Source organism: Lepidochelys kempii, chromosome 3 (assembly GCF_965140265.1).
Source record: "Lepidochelys kempii isolate rLepKem1 chromosome 3, rLepKem1.hap2, whole genome shotgun sequence".
Taxonomy (NCBI): Eukaryota; Metazoa; Chordata; order Testudines; family Cheloniidae; genus Lepidochelys; species Lepidochelys kempii.
In genome coordinates, this window is record NC_133258.1 from 65,307,412 (window position 1) to 65,330,427 (window position 23,016).

At 44.5% G+C, this 23,016-nt stretch overlaps 1 protein-coding gene across 4 annotated transcripts in view; it reads left to right on the forward strand.

Annotated features, from left to right (window-relative positions):
* Positions 1-328: 328 nt before the first annotated feature.
* The window catches only part of MRAP2 (melanocortin 2 receptor accessory protein 2), a 46,448-nt gene continuing 23,760 nt past the window's right edge, over positions 329-23,016 (forward strand). Inside the window, exons 1-3 of one of the 4 annotated variants that reach the window (XM_073336573.1) lie at positions 480-563; positions 15,332-15,393; positions 16,717-16,850. In XM_073336573.1, the coding sequence (XP_073192674.1) occupies positions 16,724-16,850 (127 nt within the window). In that variant the 5' untranslated portion in view covers positions 480-563; positions 15,332-15,393; positions 16,717-16,723. Of the gene's footprint in view, positions 564-4,401; positions 4,480-15,331; positions 15,394-16,415; positions 16,554-16,716; positions 16,851-23,016 lie in introns of those variants that run through there. The other 3 variants (XM_073336576.1, XM_073336575.1, XM_073336574.1) reach the window with 3 other exon arrangements.

Sequence of the window (23,016 nt, forward strand, 5' to 3'; positions counted from 1 at the left end):
CAACGCGCCTCGCCCCCGCCCTGGGGAGCTGACCGGTTACTTCAAAGCGGGGCCGCCCCCCGCGGAGCCAGTCGGCAAGGGCGCCAAGCGGCGACGTTTTGGAACGCGCAGTGTCGGGGCGCGGGCTGGCACCCAGCGGGGCTTTCCCTTCCCTTCCCTTCCCTTCCCGCCCAGCCGGGGCCGCGGGGGATGGTCACGTGCCGCGGGCGTGTGCTCGCGGGGCCCCGCTGCTGCCCGTCGCGGTCAGTAAAAGCAGCGCGGCGCCGCCGGCGGGTGGCCACTCCCCGCCCCCAGGAGCGCTGAGTCGCGGTGCCGCCCCCCGGGATCGCCCAGGCGGCGTGCGGGGCGGGCAGGCTCGGGCGAGGGGCGCTCCTCGCCGCGCGGGTTCCTTCCCCCGGGGCTGGGCTTGCCGCTGCCGCCCGCGGAGCACTTGCCAGCCCGGCACAGCGGAGAGGCGCGAACCGTGCGCCGGGGGCGAGAGCGGGCCTGGCAGCGGGCGCCGGGGGGCGGGGCAAAGGCAGGCGGCAGAGCCCGGGTCCGCGCGGGGAACGAGGCGCGGCAAGGTAACGGGGGAAGCCTGGTCTCGCTGCCGTCTTCCAGCCTGCGCAGCTGGCCCGGGGACGGGTCGCGCCGGCCCGTTGTTGTTACCCCCCTGTGCGGGGGTGGGGGAGGCTGAGCGAGAGAATTACCCTCGGAACAGCCCGCAAAGGCTGAAGCTTGCCAATGCTGAGCGGCTCAGTGGGACTCAATGGGGGATGCTCTTGCCTGCTAAATGGCCATTGCAGCTTTCTTGTATGCCCGGGGGCGTTATTGCATAGCATGTTACAGGGGAGAAACGCAGACCTGTATTTCTGCTTTTGCCCCCTTTGCTTTTGTGTGAGGGTTTGGGGGTTTTCCCTTGGTTCTCTTCAGTGGGGTTTTTGTTAATATAAGAGGGAAATTGTTGAGACTTGGTTGGGAGGGAAGGGGGGGTGGGGTTTTTTTGTTTTTGTTTTTTTTAAATTCCATATTAGTGAACCAAGATTAGTTTTTGGTTGTGTGTATTACTTTCATTTGCGTTTAGACAATACCTCAGAATAGTTGCTCCGCAGTTTTATGCATCTGGTTTTTTTCCTGTGAATTCAGCAAAATCAGTGTGTTCAGAACAAAAGAAACCTCTGTAGCTATGTTATTAACATTAAACTAAAGCAAACACAAATTTGATAAATCTCAAGGCATAAGTAAATTTTGAACACATGCAATTTTCCCATTCAGTTTTAAATGTATTTACTTATTGCATTTGAACTAGGAGAAAACATCTTTTGAAACTGGTAAATTATTTTTAATATAACCAAAAATGGAAAGAGAGAAGCATTTGAACTAAGGACAAGAAATCAGTGGAAGTTCTACTTGAACTGTGGCATATGGTCTTATTTCAGAATTTAAACTCTTAAAATAGTTGTGTGTCATAAATATACTGCAAGTGTCAGAGTTTGTGTAACTGGGTATTAGAGGATAGTTCGTTATTCTGTTTAGAAATATACTGTGATTTAGGTTAAAACTTTCAAAAGCATCTAGGTCCCATTTTCAAAAGTGCCTTAAGTACTAGGAACCTAAATGTCATTGAAGGTTAGCAGCTTCCAAAGTGCCTATGTTGCCTTTGGAAACGGCATGGGGCACTCCTGGAAACTTTACCCTTTGTTTCAGAGTAGCAGCCGTGTTAGTCTGTATCCGCAAAAAGAAAAGGAGTACTTGTGGCATCTTAGAGACTAACAAATATTAGTCTCTAAGGTGCCACAAGTACTCCTTTTCTTTTTATCCTTTGTGCAGGTCTTTAAGTTAAAAGTAACCTATTCCTTTCTCTGTTGTTAAATCCAAGTATTAAAAAAATCAATCAAACTCTCCCCAGATCATGAAATTGTTTTTGGGTGGGGGTGGGAAGGGAAGCTTGTCTACCTGACACAGCAATGCAGACTGATTTCTAGAGTGCACCAATGTATTGGTGTAATAGGATGTGATATGTAGAATGTATGTTTTAGGTGTTGGGACATGTGAAAAGATGCCTACTTCTTATGCTTATAAGAAGCACATGGGATTTTTTTTTTTGTAGGGGAAAAGGCAATACGCTGCATTTATTGAAGATCCAATAATTAGCATATGCATTTAATTATATACATACACACACACACGTTGTCCCGCCAGTCGATGTTACAGTTACCAGTATAGAGTCCAGATCATTCTAGTGGCCAGCTAGGTTGATCACGGGTAGGTAGGAGCCGGGTTTTGTTGGTCGTGACATGGTGCTTCGGGGACGTTTTGGCAGGACAAATCCAAAGTTTTGTGGCAAGGCACCCTGTTTATATAGTGATTTTTTTTTTTATTGGGACCATTGAGTTTTGCACTCCTGTGCTGTAATTAATAGTTGTCTTGACAAGTGCTTGTTTTTTTAATTTTATTTTTATTTTTTATTGTTTTTAGGGAGTTACCCCATGCTGGTTTTGATTACAGCTATTTTGTTTTTATTGATAAATGCATGTTTTATTTTTAGAGTTGTTAATTTGCCCTTCTCTGACATCTCAGTAGGGCGTGTTGCAATTTCCTGGTGCTCTTACGACCGTTCTCGGTTCCTTCTTAGAACATTTGGTCTGGTGATGGCTTTTCACTTATTTTTTTTAATACACACATTTTTTATTTATACACAACACAGAATTGATTTACAGAGAGCATTTGAACAGGAACATCAAATTGCAATGCAAGAGAAAACAATTATTGCATTTTTTTAACTTATTTTTAAAATACTAAACCTACAACAAAGCGGTGACCCTAAAAGGTCTGTTACTGCCTTGAAATTAGCTCAGATACAGATTCTGGTTGATGTGTCTTTACCAATGGCCCATTAGGCCATTCCTTTCTGCTTTCAGAAAGGGTGGCTGGCAGAATATGGTCAAATTATATACCAAAAGATTTAATACATGCTACTTTATTATTTTTTATTTTATTTTAAATTATACAAAATACAAACCTAAAATCCTACTACTACATGCTTATCTGTCAAGGAAAGAGAACAGCCAGGTAAAAAGGTTGATCGGCAACCTGATCAGGTAAACAACTTGGTAAACAATCAGTTAAACAGCTGACATTTAGCAAACTAATCTTAGTGTTAGGCAGAAAAGAATAACGAATAGCTTTGTAACAATGTATTTAAGGCGAACACCTGAATGCTGTGCCCTATGCTGTGCCCTTTTTTGGTGGACTGACCACTCACTGAAGCAGCAAATAAATGACACACTTCTTCAGCTCAAGAGTCTGTCTGTGAACCAGTGCGTTCTGGGTAGTGGGGAAAAGAACTGGTCAACAGTTGGTAATTGGCCTGTGTAGACCCTGCTGGAGCGAATAGTTTGGCCTGCTGTTTAAAAGTTCTCTACTGTGAGACCACACCCCTGCAGTGTGCAAGTTCTGTGGTGTAGGCAAGCTCTAAATATGATTATTTCTAAACTAGTAATAAACAGTACAATATTTTGGTGGTCTGTCTGATTTTTGAGAACTTAAGCCCAACTCTAATTTGTGTGTGTTCCTCCATTTCTGCTCAGAAAGAGGTTCCATTTATTGTGTCCAAATGCTGGAGAGGAGGAGCTATCATTTTCCCCTCCCCCCATCTCTTCCATTTCACTCCCTGCCCACTCATGTTCTCCTTCCATGTTCTTCCAGTCCAACTCCTGCTTCCCATATTTTTGCTCCCTTTACTTCAAGAACCTCCTTCTCGTACATTCTGTCTCTCCATTCCCTACTCCCAAGATCCCTTGATCTTCCTTATGGCCATCACCCATTCCCCTGGCTGTGTTAGTCTCCTTCTCTGCCCCAGTCCACATTCTGCAACATGACCCTCTTAGGGCTTGTCTATGTGGTGAAATTGACCAGTATAGATAGAGTGGATTAATTACACTAGTCTGCTATAACTATGCAGGTCAATTTCCCTATGTAGACCAGCCCTTAGCCTCCTTTCTGCACTTTTGCATTCCCTTCTCCCTTCAGTTTCCTATCCAGTTCTCTAACAATAGAGCCTGGGGTGGCAGCCATCTTTACTAGAGGCAGCATCACATGAAAAGCTACTGGAAAAAATGGCAGCCATCTTGATTGAAGGCAATCTGGCTTCATTCCTGCTTAAAGTAATGGGCTATTGAGGCCATTTTGTGTAAGGGTAGATATTCACAAAGAAGCTGAAGACAACAGGAGATAACTAATCTGTCTCAAAAAAGACCACCAAAAATTGTGAGGCTTGTGATAACATCAAGAAGGTTGACTACTCTGCCCTTTATCAAGTATTGTTCTTCACTACAGGTTTTGCAATGGAAGATGTTTTGTTGATAAAGTATGGCAGATATTACACAGTTTGGCCTGCTATTTAAATGCAGTTGATTTCTGTCCTGCAATTGGTGATGGTATTCGCAAATCTTTTTTTGTTTTCTTCTCAGCCTATGATAGAGACCAAGGAACGGAGAGGTAAGCACGGTATGTTTGGATCCAATCCTACAGTCTAAGTCATATGGGTAAGGGCTGTAGGATAAAGCCCTTTATTGGCTACCTTTGCATAGTAGTGTGTTGTACAGAGAAATAGTAGAGATTTAGAATAAGAAATTGATTCTCACTGGCACTCATTTTCATATATCACTGTCAGGTTTCACCAAGAGCTCAGCCTAAACTGAATTTTTCATCAGAGACAGCATAATAAATTCTCTTATCTTCTCCAACAGAGCTGGAAGGAAAAATTTCCCCTGAAAATAGGGGAAAAAAAAGAGAACTTGTTAAATTGCTTAGCAGCTTTACTCTTGAAACATCACAAATTGAATTCCTTTGCAATGGCAGTCTGAAATCCTCACAGACTGGATCTTTTTTTAAAAAAAATTCTCCATTATATGGTACGTAATAATGCTAGAACTTCTAAATGTTTGTAGTTATTACAGTTCATAACACTTTTCAAGAAAAGCTAAATGTAGCTTTATTGTTGTCTATAATTTTTTTTATTGAATTTTGAGAGAGTGTTATACCTTGCTAACTTCCTGTACTGAAATGTTCAGGCATTCAGATACCATGGGGCCAGATTGGGATTTCACAGTTTATCTGCAGAGGGGATCCTAGAATGTGTTTGCCCACGTGTGATCTAGGACTGATGCAGATACGAGTGAATGGCCCAAGTGTGACTATTTTCCAGCCTCATCAGCTTATTCTCTTCCTGGCTTCAAGGGGCACCAGGAACCATACTTATTTATGGACACTGTTACAATGAGCACTCAGCAGGAAGCACTAGGGGAGAACTATACCAGGGCTAATCTGAATGTTCAGATCTAGATTTTAAACCAGATGGACAGTGTGTGTAACATTATTTAGAGATTAGACTTGTCACTTGAAATTGGAATAAATATTTACATCATAGTGCAAGAAACAAAGGACTTAATTTAGTGAAAGAGCAAGTGGCTTTCAAACACCTCAGCTAAGTTACCTTCATTCTTGCAGTTTCTGATTCAAGTTGCTAATGTGAAAAAAACCAACAACTTGGCTCTCTATACTTCTATGAGTTTTATTAAAAGAACAAGCAGATATGAAAATTTAATTTTCATATCTCTAAGACGAAAACGAGTAGACATAGGAATTAAAACAATACAACTATCAAATCAAGGTCAAATTGAAGTCCAGTCAATGAGTAGCAATGATATTTGGCTTAAGTCATCATTTGGTGAAATTAATACGGTGGGTAATCAAATGAGATTGATACAACAAAGAATTACTTCCTATTGAACCTGCAACAGGAGACTGAAGGAGGTCTTGCTTAGTCTAACCATCTCTCTTCTCCCGCCCCCAAAATAAAAGATACCGCTCATGGCAGTGAAATCAGTTTAGTTCAGGGGTTCTCAAACTGGGGGTCAGGACCCCTCAGGGGGTCACGAGGTTATTACTTGGGGGGTTGTGAGCTATCAGCCTCCACCCCAGACCCTGCTTTGCCTCCAGCATTTATAATAGTGTTAAATATGTCAAAAAGTGTTTTTAATGTATAAGGGGCGGAGGGTCGCACACAGAGGCTTGCTATGTGACAGGGGTCACCAGTACGGAAGTTTGAGAACCACTGATTTAGCTGGTGAAGGACATAACTATCTGTTCTGGTTTTAGACCCCAACCGAGAGAGAACCTGAAGTGAGAGAATCATTAGCTAGTCCGAAGGAGGTAGATACCAAAGTGGTTTCTTAAATTACAACTTCAGTGCTCCTGCATGGTTTCTTCTTAAATCTCACTGTTGTTATGGTGACTAATAGTGTCCTCTTCTTACTCCCCCACCTACAAAGCATGAGAGTTTACCAACTGATTTCAGAACATAGGTAGTTACTAAAGGACGCTTAAAGCTTCAGATTATACTCTTCCTTAATTGAGGAAGCACTTGGAATGGTTCAAAAGCAGAATTAGGATTTAGGGTTTGGGATGCATTCCTGGCGCCATTCCCAAGGTATACTCAATCCACACATTGACACGCTAAAACACCAACAGAAACATTTTCCCATGAACTAAAGGTAGAAAACAGGAAAAATGAGATTGTAACAGGGTGGTCTGCCCCTTTAAGTCCCAGGGTGGGGGGCTAGGGAACAACCAGTTCTGTTCCAAGGAAGAGCCCAGCAGGCAGGTGCTAGGACTCATCAGACCCAGCTGGACAATGTCAGGTGACTGGGTCTGATAACTGCCACTAGATGATACAGAAGTGGGCCCCAGCTCCATTAGATAGAGCCTAGGACCATTCTAATGCCATGAGAATACTTGTGACTAAAAGCCCAAGTTGCAGACCATGCAGTGGAGGACAGCATGGGCAAGGAGACCCTGGAGAAGTCCCTGTGCTGAGGGAAGACTCTAACCACTAGACTGCTAGTGGCCAGGGGACCCACAATCTATACTGGGGAGTCGGGCAGTTACATTATGATGATGTTTACACGTTCTTTTTGTGTTTCAACAATAAACGGAGCCCTGAGGCAAGGGAGCTAAAGACTGACTTGGGTGTGGCTGTTTATTCCCCCAGCTGGTGAGTGAGCTTAGCATTTTACAGAGACACTTAAGATAAAGGTTTGAGTTTCTTCTGCTTCATGCTTTTGTGACCTTTGACTTCATGGAGTGGGGTTCTGAGTGTTACTGGAACAAGGTGATGGAGAAGCTTGGTCATAGATCTTATCACCAGTGGGAGTCTCTCAGACAGGATCAGGCTGGTATAGCCGATGACCAGTCCTTTACCTCCTTTTCTCCTAGGTGACCTCCTAAAGGGAAATAGGAGTGTTTCTTTCAGATGTTGGTGGACTAGGGCAGCGCACATGTGTCCACTTCATTGGAAGGCAGGATACTGGGGTAGATGGACCTTTGGTCTGACCCATTATGGCCATTCTTATGTTCTTATGACCCTTCACCTTCATAGTTTTGTAGACATTTAGGTGATCTGTATGCACTGTCTGCAGTCAGTGTGGCCCAGTCCTCGTCAAGGTGAGCAAGCTTCGGCCTGAGGCCGTTGCGGGAAGTCCTGTTCAGGATGACTATTTTCTGGAGCAGAGGTCCCCAAAGAATGGGGCATGCCCCCCTAGGGAGGCATGGAGAAATGTCTGAGGGGGGCGTGGTGGGGTCTGGGCCAGCCCCCACTGGGGGTAGGGAGGGTGCACCACCCAGCCCCTCCCTGCCTCCAGCTCTGCTCCGGTCCCACTCCCAGCCATGTCCCTGACTCCACGTGCCATGCCTGGCCTAGGTCCCAGCCTTGGTATAGCTCCGCTCCATGCCAATCCCTAGCCCTGGCTGCTGGCTGTGGGTCCATTCCTGGCCCGGGGCCAAGGCTGGGGGTCAGGCCGGGAGCGGAGCTGCATGTGGCTGTGGGTCTGGCTGCCGGCCCCCACCACAGCCTGGCTGTGGCTCCACCCCCAGCCTCAGTTCCTGGCCATGGCCATGGCCCTGCTCCTGACCCCAGCCTTGGCCCTCTTGCCCCTTCGGCGTCTTCCTCCCCCCCCCCCCACTTCCTGGAGCCACGGCCATGCTCCTGGCCCCAGAAGGTTGGGGGGCCGCAGATCAGAGTAATGGTAGGGTTGCCCGGTGTCCGGTTTTTGACTGGAAAGTCAGATTTTAAGGCGATTGTACAGTCTCCAATCAGAAGTATTGACCAGACACCAGAAGTCTGGTTACTGCAGTTCTGTTGTCACCCCTTCCCCTCCCCACAGCCAACCTAAGGCCTCTTTTAACCCCGAGCACTGGCCCCAGAGCTGGGGAGGGGCAGAGCTGGAGGCCCCCTAGCTGCTAGTCCCAGCCTAGCCTGAGGAAGGGACACTTCCTCTTCACCTGCATGGCCTGCTCCCGGGGCTGGGTCAGACCCACCTTTGGGAACCTCCCCCGGCTGCAGGAAGCTACCTCCCACACTACTTTCTGCCCTCATCACTCCCTGCGAGCTCTTTGTCTCTGAGCTGCTGCTTCTGGACGGAGCAGGAGAGACATGGTCCTCTTCAGCGTCCTTCTTTCTGTTGAGTTGAGCCTTTGGTTGGGGATGGAGTTCAGGTAAAGGGTGAAGCCACCAGCTCCTTGTGCTGGGAAACCCCCCTACCTTGTCTCAGCACCTCAGAGTTGTTTTGGTTTTTGGGGGTGGGGGGATTGCTAAATGAAGCCCCTACACTTTCAATCTGAAGCCAATCTATCCAAGTGGCACGTTAGGGCAGGACATTGTGGAGAATGTATGGCTGCAGTCCCATCGAGGTGCACAGGCTCTGCCTTGGAAAGCAACTGCTGCAACAAACGGAAGGATTTGTTTGCTGTGAAGTGTATGCCAACAATGGCAAGTCAAAGCCAGTTTCCTTTCTCCTTCTGGCCCCCGTCATCCATCCCATTTGTAACTGTATCTTGCTAGTATCTCCATTGCTGCTGGCGAGTCTGTGTTGTGCCTGTTTGATAGTGTATGTGCTGGTAAGTATTTGGTGCAGAAAATGTTGACCACAGCAGTAGTGTCCTGTTTTGGGAAACTGGAAAGTTGGCAACACTAGGTAAGATGGGGCATGACCCTCAAAAGTCTGGGGATCATTGGTCTGGAGAGATCACTGTTACGGCCATATGCCATATGGTTCCCCAGAATAGGAGCGAGGGCCCACTTCAGGAGATGCTACCTCAGTCTTCCGTCTGGGGAAAACAGCCGTGGAGCCCATGTGGCATCAGGCTCTGTTAGAGGCCTAAGTTGTTTCTTAGTAATAGCTAACCACCTAGTCATGTCCATACTCTCACTCCTAGGGTGCTTTCAGCATTCTGGAAATAAACTAGTCTGTGGTAAGATGTTATGTCTTTGCATCAAGCAAGAAAATTAGTGAAATAACAGTGAGGTTTCACCAGTGTAAAAGACTGTACTTATACGCAGTAACGTTTGTCCTACAGCCAAAGAACTACTTTTACATCTTACCAACACAAATTCTGTTTAATATTTCATTATAAGTTAATCCAGCCCTAAATTGTCGTTTGGACTATTTCTCTGACAAGTCTCAATTCTGACTCAGAGTGGTAGAGGTGGCAGTGACATTTTAATTTATAGTCTCTGCAAGGAGAAAAGTAAATCTATGATGTGAGAGTTGGACATGCTAAAACAAAATATCAGTTAGAATCCTGGTATCATGGTCCAAAACAGAACAAGCAGATTGTAGAGAAATGCTTGAGAATTTACACCATTAAAGCAACATTATTGCAGTGTTCTTTAATTGAAAGAATAAGACCTTGGTTCCAAAACTGGAACAACCATGTTTCTCATTGGGCAACCAGATGTGATTTCTTCTCTGCCTATGAACAAGTGATCAGAATTTGGGTTTTTTTTTTCCTTATTTGACTTTAAGATTTTCTTGGTTTTCAGCTATTTACTCTTCAAATTCCTCTTAGCCATACTCATGTCTGTTCTACATTTTACCTTCTGTAGTTGATTACTCATTGGCTTTACTCGGGCTGGATTTCCATTTTTTCCAAGGATACTTGTTTGGATTGAATAACATTTTTGTGTGGAGCAGGTGTTGTGCAAGGATTTGGCTACAGAGACCAGTGCTCATTCTCCATCATGGGCAGTGGGATTCTGGACTGCAGGGACAGATTAGGAAACTGCAGCAGACTCTGGTTATGTGGTGATTAATGCTTTGAATAAAGGAATAACAGTTAAATACCAGCTTTTGTTGCTTAAATGCAAAGAACACACTCTTGTAACTTTGCTTTTCTCTTTGCCTTCCTGCTTTGTTTGTCTGTTTGTTTAGGTGTAGCACTTGTTCCGTCGGCTGTAGTATCAGACTGTTTCCTTCTCTGTGCTGCCTGGGCACCAGTAGTGGGTTGTTGAGAGCTCAGGAGAGATGGTTTCCCTGCGCTGTTCTGGTGCCTGGCATCACAGTGACTAGCAACAGCTGGGAACAGCAAAGGCAAGGGAAGTCCTGCAACCCTGGACTGGAACGTGCTCAGTGCAAATGGAATCAGAATTTAGCTACCAAACCCTAACAAATCTCTACTGAGTGTGTGCAAATTGATATTTTTCTAAGAATTTTAACTTAGCCAAATTTGGGTGGATTTTCACGAGCAGGGCCGGTTCCAGCTTTTTTGCTGCCCCAAGCAGCGAAGAAAAAAAAAAAAGAAAAACCCGATAGAGCTGCCACCGAAGAGGAAGAGAGGGAATGAAGGACCTGCCGCCGAAGACCCGGACATGCCAGCCCAGTAATGCACTGAGTGCCGCCCCTTTCTATTGGCCACCCCAGGCATCTGCTTCCTTCGCTGATGCCTGGAGCTGGCCCTGTTCACAGGAGTAGGAAAAAGCACATCCCTGACACAAAAGCCACTCCCCTGCCAAATTTCAAGTTCCTGCTCCAAAATATTGAAGTGCTAGAGCTTCTCAGTGAAACAGCTGTAAGAATTTTTTGAATGTGGGCAAAACCATGTTTTTTTCCCCTCCCCTTTCATCTCATTCTTGGAGATGGCTGATCCATATTTGCTGAAACTTTCCAAGACAATTCAGCCTAATGTGGACGCCCAGCATGGGAAATGGTGGACTGAAAGGTTAAAGTTTGGCAAATTTATAAGCAACTGAAAACAATGTCTGATTATGGGAAATATCGAGCAACCTTAAAAAAATAGGGATTATTACCAGCTCTACTTATATAATATGTTCAGAAAGTTCAGCATTTTAAAAAGTCGAATTCTTTATATGAACCATAAGATGTTTCCTTTAAAGCACTAAGGAAAAAAATAATGTTTTGGTTGTGATGCTTCCTTCAGACTGTGAAGATTATTAGAGTCCTGCTGAAATAGAGGCACTTAAATTATACTCACTTTTTCCCTCAGAAGTATAGAGAAAGTAGAAATAGTGGAAAATGTTTCTCTGTTTGATTTTTGCTTTACTGTCAGTATGTTAACTCAGGTTTCAGAGTAGCAGCCGTATTAGTCTGTATTCGTAAAAAGAAAAGGAGTACTTGTGGCACCTTAGAGACTAACAAATTTATTTGAGCATAAGCTTTCGAAAGTCTCTAAGGTGCCACAAGTACTCCTTTTCTTTTTATGTTAACTCGGTCCATTTGTCCCAGTTACCATATATGTCAGGTAGCACACACTATTTATATATACCAAACAGCTCAGGTAATGGTCATGCAGTAATTATAAGCTTCGGTATGGAGACAGAAAAATATTTGCAACTTTCTGTATATAAAATTTTCTAAATAAAAACCAAAATTATTTCTGACAATTTAGGACTTGATTCTGTTGTTATACCATTGTGCCAGAGGAGCTAAGTTGTCGACCTCGGTCTTTGTCCTGGAGCTTTAAGCAGTCTTTTAGGCGTCCTGGGCCGAAGCCATGGGGTGCTTTGAAGTTAAAGACTGAGACCTTGAACTTAATTAAAAATTCTATGGGGAGCAGAGGACTGGTGTGATGTGTTCATGGTAGCTTGCACGCTGAGGAGACACGCTGCAGTGTATTGTACTAGCTGGAGTTTCCTAAATGCTGATGGCTTCCTGCCCAAATATATTGTATTGCTGTAGTCCAGCCGAGAGGTGACGAAGACATAAACAACTAAGGCCTTTGTCTGCCAGTATGGGATGGAATCTCCTAGCCAGCTGGAGATGGTAGAAAGCATTACTCATGTCTATTGTGATGTGGGAGTTCGGCATCAGCGAGGAATCTGAGAATACTCCTAGACTACAGACTGAACTGACCAGTTGTGGATGTGAACCTTCAACCACAGGGGAGTCAACATGGCTGCAAACTCCTCAGAATACTATCCTCTTCCCATCAGCATCACCTGGTCTTCCTTGGGTTCTGCTTCAGCCAGCTGTTCTTCATCCATGAGCTGATCTCCTCCAAGCACTGGGCCATCTTGATGGTAGGGGTATGTGGTGAAAGATAGGTAGAGCTGTGTGTCATCTGCATATTGCTGGCCTGTGAATCCATGTTGTTTGACCTGTACACCTAGTGGTTGCATGTAGATGTTGAAAAGGACTGGAGCGAGAATTGATCCTTGTGGAACCCCATAAGTGAGGGGTCTAGAGGTGGTGCATTTTCCCATCACTACTTTTTTTGGGTGTGTCCCTCCAGGAAGGCTCAAACCATTTTAGCATGTTATCCTGGACCGCTGCCATCTCTCTCGGGCGAGACTGCTGTATTTCATGGTCAGCAGTGTTGAACACTGCAGAGGGATCCAGGAGGATGAGAATGGATGTCTGTTCTCTATCTTTTGATTGGAGGAGATCATCTGTCAGTTCCATAAAGCTGTTTCAGGTCCGTGTCCTGGCCTACACCCAGATTGTGCCGGGTCTAGAATGTCGGCTTCAGTTAGATGAGATGATAGGCGGCCTTTGACTAGCTCCTCTATGAGCTTGCTCATGAATGATGGGTTTGACACTAGGCGATAATTGGCTGGGCGTTTACTTGATCTTGAAAAAATAAACCATGGTTAAAATGACTTTACCCCCACACTCCAGAAAGTCAATAAAAGAATATCACGTTTACCTAAACAATAACAAGAAGATGGGTATTATCCAGTGCCTTTCCTGGGCCAATAAAAATAGCTCTCTGAATTAATTGAAGCAGATATGGTGTTACACAGACTTTCACTGAGACAGTACCAAATAGTGAACTATTTTTCTACCTTTCAAACAAAGGGAAGCCTTATGCCTTCTGTTATTTACGCCAATTCACTTTGTTGCACTTATTTGTTTTATGAAAGATGAAAGCAAGCAAATGCTAACGAAGAAAAATAAATGACTCTGATGTTCAGTTGAGCTGTTCATGAAGGTTAATATTTGCATTTGGAGTGGAATTTGGATACCAATTACACAGAAATATGATCAAGAGGAACATTTTCTTGGCAAGCTGCTTGCATCTTTACTTGACCAAAAAACTATTACAGGGCCAGACATTTATTCTTTAAATATCCCCTTTTTTGGGCGAATCCTTATGCTCCATGCTAAAATATAAATCTTGGCAGCTTTTTCTTTCTCAGTTTGTACACGCTGGGGTTTATAGGGAACTAAAGGGGAAAAAATACTGGGGAAGATGGAAAGGATTATAGTGTGTGAAAATGCATATAAATGAGCAGTGCGAGAGAACACGGGTCACCTCCTGAAAGCAAAAGCCATCTTGCAGCTCTCTCTCATCTGATAGCCTTCTGTAGCACATCATACAAGCTGGGCTTGAGTCTGAGACTCCTTCCTCTCCGTAACTTCAGTGAGAATGGTGCATAGTGAACATATCTCTGGTTGTGGCCCAAGAGGGGGAGATAGAGCACAGCAGTCTACCTGACTGTCATGAAAGAACAGAACGTGCACTGTCTCCAGCATTTTTGAGGGGTAGCTATTATTCTGCCCACTCACTATCCTCCTGCTCTTTTGGATTCAGCAAGTTGTATTTGTATTTCCCTCCCGTCTAAATCTAAAGAAAAAGGTACCAAGACTAAGGAACTGAGGTTCCCAATGATCTACTGATACTTCCCATCACCCAGAATTAGAATAACATGTGCATCATTATAAGGGAGTGCTTGTTTGAATATGGACATTTTTGGCCAGGTGGTACAATATGATCTGTGATGCAGACACGTTTGTGAGAATCTCAGGGATGGAAAGTTTGCCTCATTTTCAAAGCTTACGCTTGGCAAGATGAGTGGGGTGGTTTTTTGAACAAACATTTGTTCCTTCTGTTATTCCTGTATAACCCTTAAAAATGCTTAGTCCTTTTTCTTAATACTTCAGAAATTTAGTAGAAGTCTTAACTATTAGAATAGATGCAGGCAACTCTCTCTTTGTGCTTTGTTTTGCAGTATGTGCGTATTGTAGGAAATTACCTAAAACTGAAAGAACAATTAACATACTTGTAACAATGTACTATCCTGATCCTGCAATGCGATGCATGCAGGCAAACCTCTACTCCCATGTGGAACCCTTTTGATTTCCATTGGAGGATTGAAGCCAAAGTAAGCACTATGTCCTGCTACCCTTACTCATATAGCAGTATATTGAAGCCAAAGCAACTGCTCCATGTGAGTAAAGGATGGATCATGAATTTAAATCTTTGATACATTATTGAATCTTTTGTGCAGTGTATGAATTATTTTCAGCTTATCTGCTTTTTAAATAGCACCAAAACAGTACAGCAAATATGAATGATTGACCAAAGGATTTTTTTTTACAGTAAAAGCATGACAATTTAAAACCTCTTTCCATTTAAAACATGGTATTTAAATCATGGTTTCATGATTATATCATTTATTTCAAAGATGAGTCAGCTCCCTACTTGGATTCAGTTTTTAGCTCCTAAAACCAGTGGAATCTTATGTTGGTTAAAATCATACATGGCTTACTATTAGAGCTATATATCAAAATGAACACAGAGTGCCAACTTTCTTTGGAATAGCGACACTGAATTAATGCTCTGGAAGTCTACAGATTATATCTTTTTTTTTTATCATGACGGGAGTTGGCTTTCAGATCTTTTTGTTAAAATACAAAATAATCTTTCTTGTACATTTCTTTAAAATGTGCACCTCTGTGAGTTTTAAAGGGACTATCTCACTTTATTTTGTTTTATCTATTGCACGAGGCAAAAAATTACAAAATACACAAAGGGCCTAATTCAGCAATTAAAGCACATGCTGGACTTTGACTTCCATGTGTCTATTCAAGTGTTTAAAATAAGCACTTTGCTGGATTGGGGCCATAATGTGAAAACTGAACCTGTTTTAAAAAAAGGACTTTTTCCTTCCCCATCTGAAAAAACTCCTCTCCCACTCCACAATATTTATAACTGATCAGAAATTTTCCTTTAGAATGATTATTAGGCTTGATTTTATATTTTCTTGTTGTAGAGACCTACCGAAAACAAAGCCTGGTGCAATTGAGACCTGGTCTACACCACGCTAAAATTTAGGTAGGCCTGTTTACATTGCTCAGAGGTGTGAACAGTTCCTAAGCTCTGGTGTAGGAACTGCTAGATTGATGGAAGAACCTAGCTACTGCCTCTTGAGGGGGTAGGTTTACGACAGTGATAGAAACTGTCTCTCTGCCTACACCATAGGGCAGGGGTGGGCAAACTTTTTGGCCCGAGGGCAACATCTGGGTATGGAAACTGTACGGCGGGCCATGAATGCTCATAAAATTGGGGGTTAGGGTGCAGGAGGGCTCCGGCTGGGGGTGCATACTCTGGGGTGGGGCTGGGGATGAGGGGTTAGAGGTGCAGGAAGGTGCTTAGGGCTGGGACTGAGAGGTTTGGAGGGCAGGAAGGATATCCGGGCTGGGGCAGGGGGTTGGGGAGCAGGCTCCGGGGGGCGCTTACCTCAAGCAGCTCCCAGAAACAGTGGCATGTCTCCCTTCCGGTTCCTACATGGAGGACGCACAGTCAGACAGCTCTGCGCGCTGCCCTGTCCACAGGTGCTGCCCCTGCAGCTCCCATTGGCTGTGGTTCCCTGCCCAATGGGAGCTGCGGGGCAGCGCTTAGGGCAGGGGCAGCGTGTGGAGCCCCCTGGCTGCCCCTACACATAGGAGCCAGAGGGGGGACATCCCGCTGCTTCTGGGAGCTGCGTGGAATGGGGAAAGCCCCAGACTCCACTCCCCAGCTGGAGCACCAGAGCGGGGCAAGCACTGGAACAGGGCAAGCCTCAGACTCCGCTCCCCGGCGGGTGCTCGAGGGCTGGATTAAAACGCCTGGAGGACCAGATGCAACCCCCGGGCCGTAGTTTGTCCACCACTGCCATAGGGGCATAGCCACAACTGTGCCGCTGTAATGCTTGTAATGTAAACATACCATAAGACGACACTCCCTAAACCTCTGGACTCCCATTCCTGATGATCATTTGTATTTACTGTATTCGGCCTAGGGGAGGCATGTTCTGTCTGAGTGATGTGCTCTGATACTTGTGTGTGTTAATAGGAACATTCTGTGGAGATCCTCATATATTCCACCTTTCTATTAAAAGGAAGCTCTACGCAGGTTGGTGATTTGCCTGGAGAAGGGATAGGGCAGGGAAGGAATGGGATGGAACATGATGGCTCTATCTGAAGGAGTGGTGGAATTGGCTTTGAAAGGAACAGGTGGGATATGGCCCTTTATGCAAGGGTGGGGCATTGCTTATGAAAGGGACAGAGGAGGGGGAAAGCCAAAAGATGGCGCATGATTATAAAAACATATAAAGACAGTGTTAGAAATATTTCTATATACTAACATGTTTTGTGTTCACATTTTATGTCTGTACAGGTTAGTGATGTCTGCCCATAGGTTAATTTCCAACCGAACATCTCAGCAGGCTTTGTCTAACTCTGATTACACTTGGGAGTATGAGTACTATGAGTACGGACCAGTTTCCTTCGAAGGACTGAAAGCTCATAAATGTAAGTCCTATCTGGCAGTTCTGTATTCTATGCTTTGAAGTTCCTGTATTCTTAATGGATAGCTTTTCAAAAATCTTTTTCTGTGAATTGATTATCCCACACACAACTCCTTGAATTAATAGCTTCATTGATTTCTCTTTGTTGAAGTATTTTTTTTTTCTTATGCGTATCAGTAGTTTGGGATATCATGGATACCAGTTCTTTGGTTCAAATAGAAATTTCCCCATGCTTTATGATCCACTGCAACATCCAGTTGCTTTATGGAGAATAAAAAAGTTCTCACTGATAACAAAAGAAACATGGCTGCTTTGTTCTTGTTAAAATATATCTGAAAAACCATTAAAAGGTTTAAAACCAATTTAGAAAATTCTTTCAGGTGAGACCTTCATCATTATATGTTTGCTAATAGTGGTGAGCATTAAAACAAGTATATGTAAATAAGAAAAGATCAAACAAGTGTGTATGGGTCTCAAGGGTTCAGGGGATGGAAATAGAATACAGAGATCGGGCTTACTGGTAGTGATGGATGTTTCCCTCTGAAAGCTGTTTGGTGGCTTGTGTCAAAGATACTGGCAGTGTCAGCTTGTTTCCGTTCTCCATGTCAGCATCATAATCTGCACTGCTTGTTATAAATCAATTATATAAAACAAATAGAGGGAACTTTTTAAATTTTAGAACCAGTTTATAGTGTACAAACCATAGGTTTGTATTTAGTCATTAGTCAGAAGGATCAAATTCACCATAAACTATTGTAAGTATAATTAAGTAGTGGGGGATAAGGAGAACAGCCCGTTCCAGGCAGCATGCTGAATCAATATGAAATGTCATGTATTTCATATTTATGCAGTTTTAATCAGAATGGAATCAATGTCCTATGTGTTCTACAGTCTTCCTGTAACCTGTTTTGAAACATTATTTGATAAATAGGAATATATCAATGTAAGGAGCTGTATAGTAGGCTATTGCAGAGATCTGCATTAGGTTTGTTATTATTTAACATCTTGATCTGGAGTGGGCTAAACAAAATTCTTAGTCCCATATTATACTGATGTGAGAGTTGTCAACCAGCAATTCAAACAAAAAAAAATCATATAAAGGTGTAGCGGAGAGGTTAGAAATAAAATGAGTTTCAACTTGAACAAATACAAGGTAGTACAGCTGGGAAACATACAAAGTCTAGTCAGTGGACTTGATTCTGGTTTTACAGAATCTGACTAATGCATGGTCATACTGTAATTCTCAATGTCTCTGACACGGCTGTGTAGAGAAAAGTCCTAGAGGCTTAAAGTTCTACCTACCTGTCTTGCATGAAGGTTTTAATGGCAACTCATCTGTATTCAGTAGAATTCGCCCTCTGGCCAGGAAATCAGCTGCAAGACAGGTAGAATGTTAAGGCTACAGGACTGTATTACAGAGGTGAAATATGCACTAGGTTCCTGCCCACTGCAGGAAAAGCTTCGGAAAACAACATTAATGTGGGTGCATAGGGGCATCTAGATAAGAGTAGGTGCTTTGGTATTACAGTGTTGAGGGCCATATAAGTACCTGGGTGGATGGATGCCAAAGTGTTCAACAAAACTTGTTTTCCAGGGAATATAAACACCTTTAAAGGGAGAGGGCTATATCTGAACTTGGGTTTCAGCCTTAATTATAGCATGCTTCACTGTGCCTACTGTCATTGTCAGACCCTTATGACTCAATTGTTTTTTATTTTTTAAAAGACTAGATATTTGACAAAAGTAAAAAGAAAAGGAGTACTTGTGGCACCTTAGAGACTAACCAATTTATTTGAGCATAAGCTTTCGTGAGCTACAGCTCACTTCATCTGATGCATAAAAGTGGAAAATGCAGTGAGGATGTTTTTATACACATAGACCATGAAAAAATGAGTGTTTATCACTTCAAAAGGTTTTCTTTCCCCACCCCACTCTCCTGCTGGTAATAGCTTATCTAAAGTGATCATTCTCCTTACAATGTGTATGATAATCAAGGTGGGCCATTTCCAGCACAAATCCAGGGTTTAACAAGAACGTCTGAGGAACGGGGGGTGGGGAAGGGGTAGGAAAAAACAAGGGGAAATAGGTTACCTTGCATAATGACTTAAGAATCATAGAATATCAGGGTTGGAAGGGACCTCAGGAGGTCATCTAGTCCAACCCCCTGCTCAAAGCAGGACCAATCCCCAATTAAATCATCCCAGCCAGGGCTTTCTCAAGCCTGACCTTAAAAACTTCTAAGGAAGGAGATTCTACCACCTCCCTAGGTAACGCATTCCAGTGTTTCACCACCCTCCTAGTGAAAAAGTTTTTCCTAATATCCAACCTAAACCATCCCCACTGCAACTTGAGACCATTACTCCTTGTCCTGTCCTCTTCTACCACTGAGAATAGTCTAGAACCATCCTCTCTGGAACCACCTCTCAGGTAGTTGAAAGCAGCTATCAAATCCCCCCTCATTCTTCTCTTCCACAGACTAAACAATCCCAGTTCCCTCAGCCTCTCCTCATAAGTCATGTGTTCCAGACCCCTAATCATTTTTCAGAGTAACAGCCGTGTTAGTCTGTATTCGCAAAAAGAAAAGGACTTGTGGCACCTTAGAGACTAACCAATTTATTAGAGCATAAGCTTTCGTGAGCTACAGCTCACTTCCTCAGATGCATATCGTGGAAACTGCAGCAGGCTTTATATATACACAGAGAATATGAAACAATACCTATTCCCACCCCACTGGGCTATCACCAGCAGGAGAGTGAATTTGTGTGGGGGGGTGGAGGGTGAGAAAACCTGGATTTGTGCTGGAAATCACTTTAGATAAGCTATTACCAGCAGGACAGTGGGGTGGGAATAGGTATTGTTTCATATTCTCTGTGTATATATAAAGCCTGCTGCAGTTTCCACGATATGCATCTGAGGAAGTGAGCTGTAGCTCACGAAAGCTTATGCTCTAATAAATTGGTTAGTCTCTAAGGTGCCACAAGTCCTCCTTTTCTTTTTGCTAATCATTTTTGTTGCCCTTCGCTGGACTCTCTCCAATTTTTCCACATCCTTCTTGTAGTGTGGGGCCCAAAACTGGACACAGTACTCCAGATGAGGCCTCACCAATGTCGAATAGAGGGGAACGATCACGTCCCTCGATCTGCTCGCTGTGCCCCTACTTATACATCCCAAAATGCCATTGGCCTTCTTGGCAACAAGGGCACACTGCTGACTCATATCCAGCTTCTCGTCCACTGTAACCCCTAGGTCCTTTTCTGCAGAACTGCTGCTTAGCCATTCGGTCCCTAGTCTGTAGCTGTGCATTGGGTTCTTCCGTCCTGAGTGCAGGACCCTGCACTTATCCTTATTGAACCTCATCAGATTTCTTTTGGCCCAATCCTCCAATTTGTCTAGGTCCCTCTGTATCCTATCCCTGCCCTCCAGCGTATCTACCACTCCTCCCACTTTAGTATCATCCGCAAATTTGCTGAGAGTGCAATCCACACCATCCTCCAGATCATTTATGAAGATATTGAACAAAGCCGGCCCCCGGACCGACCCCTGGGGCGCTCCGCTTGACACTGGCTGCCAACTAGACATGGAGCCATTGATCACTACCCGTTGAGCCTGACAATCTAGCCAACTTTCTACCCACCTTATAGTGCATTCATCCAGCCCATACTTCTTTAACTTGCTGACAAGAATACTGTGGGAGACCGTGTCAAAAGCTTTGCTAAAGTCAAGAAACAATACATCCACTGCTTTCCCTTCATCCACAGAACCAGTAATCTCATCATAGAAGGCGATTAGATTAGTCAGGCATGACCTTCCCTTGGTGAATCCATGCTGACTGTTCCTGATCACTTTCCTCTCATGTAAGTGCTTCAGGATTGATTCTTTGAGGACCTGCTCCATGATTTTTCCGGGGACCGAGGTGAGGCTGACTGGCCTGTAGTTCCCAGGATCCTCCTTCTTCCCTTTTTTAAAGATTGGCACTACGTTAGCCTTTTTCCAGTCATCTGGGACTTCCCCCGTTCGCCACGAGTTTTCAAAGATAATGGCCAATGGCTCTGCAATCACAGCCGCCAGTTCCTTTAGCACTCTCGGATGCAACTCGTCCGGCCCCATGGACTTGTGCACGTCCAGCTTTTCTAAATAGTCCCTAACCACCTCTTTCTCCACAGAGGGCTGGCCATCTACTCCCCATGTTGTGATGCCCAGCGCAGCAGTCTGGGAGCTGTCCTTGTTAGTGAAGACAGAGGCAAAAAAAGCATTGAGTACATTAGCTTTTTCCACATCCTCTGTCAGTAGGTTGCCTCCCCCATTCAGTAAGGGGCCCACACCCTCCGCTTTCTTCTTGTTGCCAACATACCTGAAGAAACCCTTCTTGTTACTCTTGACATCTCTTGCTAGCTGCAGCTCCAGGTGCGATTTGGCCCTCCTGATTTCATTCCTACATGCCCGAGCAATATTTTTATACTCTTCCCTGGTCATATGTCCAACCTTCCACTTCTTGTAAGCTTCTTTTTTATGTTTAAGATCCGTAGGATTTCACCGTTAAGCCAAGCTGGTCGCCTGCCATATTTACTATTCTCTTGACTCATCAGGATGGTTTGTCCCTGTAACCTCAACAGGGATTCCTTGAAATGCAGCCAGCTCTCCTGGACTCCTTTCCCCTTCATGTTAGTCCCCCAAGGGATCCTACCCATCCGTTCCCTGAGGGAGTCGAAGTCTGCTTTCCTGAAGTCCAGGGTCCGTATCCTGCTGCTTACCTTTCTTCCCTATGTCAGGATCCTGAACTCAACCAACTCATGGTCACTGCCTCCCAGATTCCCATCCACTTTTGCTTCCCTCACTAACTCTTCCCTGTTTGTGAGCAGCAGGTCAAGAAAAGCTCCCCCCCTAGTTGGCTCATCTAGCACTTGCACCAGGAAATTGTCCCCTACGCTTTCCAAAAACTTCCTGGATTGTCTATGCACCGCTGTATTGCTCTCCCAGCAGATACCAGGAAAATTAAAGTCACCCATGAGAACCAGGGCGTGCGATCTAGTAGCTTCTGCGAGTTGCCAGAAGAAAGCCTCATCCACCTCATCCCCCTGGTCCGGTGGTCTATAGCAGACTCCCACCACTACATCACTCTTCTAAACTTAATCCAGAGACACTCAGGTTTTTCTGCAGTTTTGTACCGGAGCTCTGAGCAGTCATACTGCTCCCTTACATACAGTGCTACTCCCCCACCTTTTCTGCCCTGCCTGTCCTTTCTGAACAGTTTATAACCATCCATGACAGTACTCCAGTCATGTGAGTTATCCCACCAAGTCTCTGTTATTCCAATCACGTCATAATTCCTTGACATCACCAGGACCTCCAGTTCTCCCTGCTTGTTTCCAAGGCTTTGTGCATTCGTATATAAGCACTTGAGATAACCTGTTGATCGCCCCTCATTCTCAGTATGAGGCAGAAGCCCTCCCCTCACAGACATTCCTGCCTGTGCTTCCTCCTGGTATACCGCTTTCCCACTTACCTCAGGGCTTTGGTCTCCTTCCCCTGGTGAACCTAGTTTAAAGCCCTCCTCACTAGGTTAGCCAGCCTGCTCGCAAAGATGCTCTTCCCTCTCTTCGTAAGATGGAGCCCATCTCTGCCCAGCACTCCTCCTTCATGGAACACCATCCCATGGTCAAAGAATCCAAAGCCTTCTCTCCGACACCACCTGCGTAGCCATTCGTTGACTTCCACGATTCGACGGTCCCTGCCCCAGCCTTTTCCTTCTACGGGGAGGATGGACGAGAACACCACTTGCGCCGACTTAGCCACTCCCAGTCTCTATTCAAGCCTCAGTTAATTGTATCCAATTTGCAAATGAATTCCAATTCAGCAGTCTGTCGCTGGAGTCTGGTTTTGAAATTTTTTTGTTGTAATATCACAACTTTCATGTCTGTAATCGCGTGACCAGAGCGATTGAAGTGTTCTCCGACTGGTTTATGAATGTAATAATTCTTGACATCTGATTTGTGTCCATTTATTCTTTTACGTAGAGACTGTCCAGTTTGACCAATGTACATGGCAGAGTGGCATTGCTGGCACATGATGGCATATATCACATTGGTGGATGTGCAGGTGAACGAGCCTCTGATAGTGTGGGTGATGTTATTAGGCCCTGTGATGGTGTCCCCTGAATAGATATGTGGGCA